The following is a 4,070-nucleotide window of genomic DNA, read 5'->3' as shown; positions in this document are numbered from 1 at the left end:
TGTGCAGCATGTTCCTCATCTTTCAATTGAGTATAATCTATATATATAAAAGCCTAAGCGACTGAATGACCAGTCACTATGACACGCACTGACCACCAGGAGCTGCCCCCTGGTGGTCAGTGTGCTCCCACAGCCAACCTCCCATGGCCGGCCAACCTCCCACGGTCCCTCCCCCCGGCTGGCCGAACCTCCCATAGCCTATCTCCCCCACCCCACCCCGCTGGCCTACCTCCCTCACCCCTGATCACTGACCAGGCCGAGGGACCCCACTCATGCACAAATCTGTGCACTGGGCCTCTAATAATTTATAACAGGCTAGATGTGAAGATTTAATAAAAATCATTCCTTTTGAAAAGTATTTACTAAGTACTCTGTGCCTGACCTTTTTTAGGTAGTAAGTATACAACAGTGAACAAGGCAAACTCCCAATCCACCAGGACCTTACATTTGATGAAAAGGAACAAATAATAAATGAGTTTGTGTGAGATGAAGATAAGGATTACGGAGATAAAATTCAAAAGGGCATGAGAGAGACTGAATGTTTACATGCAGTGAAAACAGCATTAGAGTAAAGTATTAGAATAGTATATGGAAATATTAAATGCTCCACAAATGAAACCTGTAACTATTTCAACTAAACAAAAGAGTTAAGAGCCAATAAAATAACTTCAGACATCCACAGCAAAGTCGAAAACACTGTAACTTGACGGTGCCATGTACTTTCTACAATTTTTCACACTTTTCCCATATTTATTATCAGAAAAAATTTCAAGAATGGATTATCTAAGTGCATATTCCTAAGAAGATTAAATATTGCTTAAGGCTTCTTCTGTAGAACTGGAAAGACTGCTGCATATTTAATTATTGCCTATGCTTTTCATGCATTACTGCCTTATGCCGGTTTATTTTCTTATGTCATTAACATAACCACCATATGATGTAGGACTCCACCAGCACAAGTAAAACTCTTCTATGCTTCAGTAGAATTATGTTACATAAATCAAATTACCCATTTTATTGATGTTATAATTCATAATGAAGATATAAGTTGGTATCAAGACTTTTCAAGGTGTTAATGTTTGAAAATAGCATATGTTTATGTTTTGGATCATATAAAACAAAAATTAGTTGAAGATTTAAATATGTATCTCATAGAACAGCAATATGATGACATAATGGTGAGCACTTGGTCAGTAAGCAATAAAATGGAATGGTTACAGCCAGCACCAGAAGAAATACGCCTCACCCACAGCCTATCTTATTCATCTCAAATGCTATAGTGTCTACAGACCTCCATCACGGAGTGCAACTACTTTTAACACTATCCATTAAGTGCATTTTTTAAAATAGAAAATGCAGATGGGGAAGACTACATATTAAGTAACTTTGTATAAGTCTAAGTGATCCATGGGCATTTAAAAATTTTATATCCTTGAAAAAGTTTATCATAAAGGTTCTATAAATTTTATAGAGTTAACATTATTATTACCATTGTATTTTGTGGTTAAATGATACATTGTGTTCCATGTAAGCACAGTATATTCAAGTAACAAGGAAAACATTTTTATATTAACCATGAAATTTATCAGATAATTAAAGTATTTAATTTCATTTTTATTAAGGGTCTCACTCATTTGTGGAATATAAGGGTCATATTTCTTATACAAAGAACCTTGCTTTTTAAAATTATAGCTATCTAGTATGAACTCTAAAATGTTACCACTTAAAATTTTTTCAGAGTAAACATACCTCAAAAGTCACAGTGACCATTCCATAGGTTCCTTTTTCTCTGATGAGAGTCAGGGGCACAGATTCGTTTCTGCCCCTGGGCTCCCGCACTGTGACTGAGGAAGGCTATAGGGCAGAGCAAAGACAATCAATGAGCAGAGGTAGGACCAAAGCTACAAACTGTTCCCTTAAAATGCTGCATTTCCACAGACAAATCCATCCACACTGTACTCTTAAGGGTGTGGTAATTCCTAGCATCAAATAACTGCAGCTAATAAAAGTAGTTAAATGGTTTTTTTAAAAAGGAACATAAAACTTGTCATGCAAACAATTGGTTTTTAACAGATTCTCGCATTCACTAGCTGTTCCGCTGAGGAATCCTAAAGATTATCTACTCAAAAGATGGCAAATTCAAATGCTCACAGGGGCATAGGAGATCACAAAAATGAGTTTCACCTCCGGACCAGGGCAGCTCACTGGTGCAATCACTTGGCCTTGCTCCCAACCACTATTTCCCTCATTGGTCAGCTCGCCATTGAAAAGCAGACAAATGCTAATGACTTTTTCAGGACATGATTACTGAGCAAAAGAGCCAGGACTTCAAATGTTGAAATGCGCTGGCTTGGCTGCTGAAGCTCAGCACAGAAGAGGGGGAGGAGGGAAGCGGCCAGGCGCACACTAACTAGGGCAGTGGTGCCCATCTCTCCAGACTCTAAGTTTCAGGATCCCATCGATAAATGGGGATAGGAATGCCTGTCACGAAGGGTTATGATGAGGTTTCAGTGAGATTATTCACATCAAGTGCTTATCCTAGTACGTGACACACTGGGAAGGTTCAGTAAACGTTGGCAGTTACTATTATTATCATTAATGTTATCTTCATCATCATTATAATCATGATCTATGCTGGAAACCAAAGTCAGCTTATTTAGCAACGACTGTGAGGTTAACAGTTATTTAGTTTCATTCTAGTCATGCAGGGCAGCTACCCAGTGAGAGACCACATATCATGGACCTGGGACCAAAGCTAGAAACAAGAATTCATTCCCAGAGGTCAGGATGTATAATGCCAACACTAAAAAAGAAAGAATATTTTAAACAAATCAATATAAGGTTAGGGAAGGTAAATTAGAAGTGAGTGCAGAGGAAAGGCAATTGGGAGGGAAATTAAGCAAGTAAGGGAGCCTGCTTCATAATTAACTATAATTCCCCAGCATTCAAAATAAATTATTGATTAATTTTATTTCTGTAAATGACAATATATAATGGAGGTTAGAAAATGTCTACTATATTGATGTTATCCACATATCCTTTTTAATAAAAATATTGCAGCTATGAGGATCATACTTATCTATAGCTCACCTTATTTCAAAGATAATTGAAGAAAATGACATAGAATATACCAATTGTAGTTGCAATCGAAATTGGAAAATAAACAAAAAGCTGCAGAGTATCACCTCATCTTTTAGTAATGATAACAAAAGTAATATGATTCAAAGAGTCTCCGTATCAGGAAGGTCATTGTAGTCTAAAACGTAGTGGCAAAATCCAATTGTATTTAAGATAGATTTTGCTTTATTTTAAGACCTGGGACCTGTCTTGTGTGTTTGTGTCTAAAGATAAAACCATCTGAACATGGAACTGGCCATGGACACTGACATTTGGTGATAAGGGAGAAAAAAGTAAACTGCTGAGCAAAACTGAGAGGTTATGACATGGAGTTTTAACCTTTAGGAAATATTAATTAATGGAGAAATCTCAGGGTAGGGATTTACCAAAGATATTTTAAGCACTATAATGTCTGCTATTCAATTTTAAGTTTATTAGTTTTTTTTAGTTTTCTTTCAATATGTTTTTCTTTTTCTGGAGTCACACCAAACTTTGAGAAGAGGCTGACAGACAATGCTTTAAGTGGCAATTGGGGAAATCAAGCAAAAACAATCAAAAAAAATTGGGTTATAACATCTGCTACAGATGGAATGTTTCTGCACACTCCTCCCAACCTGAGCACCAGATTCATGTTGAAACCCTAACCTGCAATGTGATGGTATTAGAAGGTGGGGCTTTGGGGAGGAGATTAGGTCATGAAGGCTTTGCCCTCATGAATGGAATTAGTGCTCTTAAAAAAGAGACTCCCTTGCCCCCTCTGCCACATGAGAACACAGCAAAAAGACAGCTGCCTATGAACCAGGAAGTGGGCCTTCACCAGACACTGAATATGTGGATGCCTTGACCTTGGACTTCTCAGCCACCAGAAGTACAAAATAAATTTCTGTTGTTTTCAAGCCACCCAGGCTATGGTATTCTGTTTTAACAAATCTAACCAACTAAGATGAATCCGA

General features: G+C 37.5%; 1 protein-coding gene across 1 annotated transcript in view; it reads right to left on the bottom strand.

The window, feature by feature from the left end:
• The window catches only part of ADGRV1 (adhesion G protein-coupled receptor V1), a 481,118-nt gene that overhangs the window by 446,448 nt on the left and 30,600 nt on the right, over window positions 1-4,070 (bottom strand). The window contains 1 exon segment of the mRNA XM_006775582.2: window positions 1,750-1,854. Within this exon segment, the coding sequence (XP_006775645.1) occupies window positions 1,750-1,854 (105 nt within the window).

This window comes from Myotis davidii, unplaced genomic scaffold, assembly GCF_000327345.1.
Source record: "Myotis davidii unplaced genomic scaffold, ASM32734v1 scaffold44, whole genome shotgun sequence".
In the NCBI taxonomy this organism is placed as follows: domain Eukaryota; kingdom Metazoa; phylum Chordata; class Mammalia; order Chiroptera; family Vespertilionidae; genus Myotis; species Myotis davidii.
This window is presented reverse-complemented; position numbering and strand designations above follow the sequence as displayed.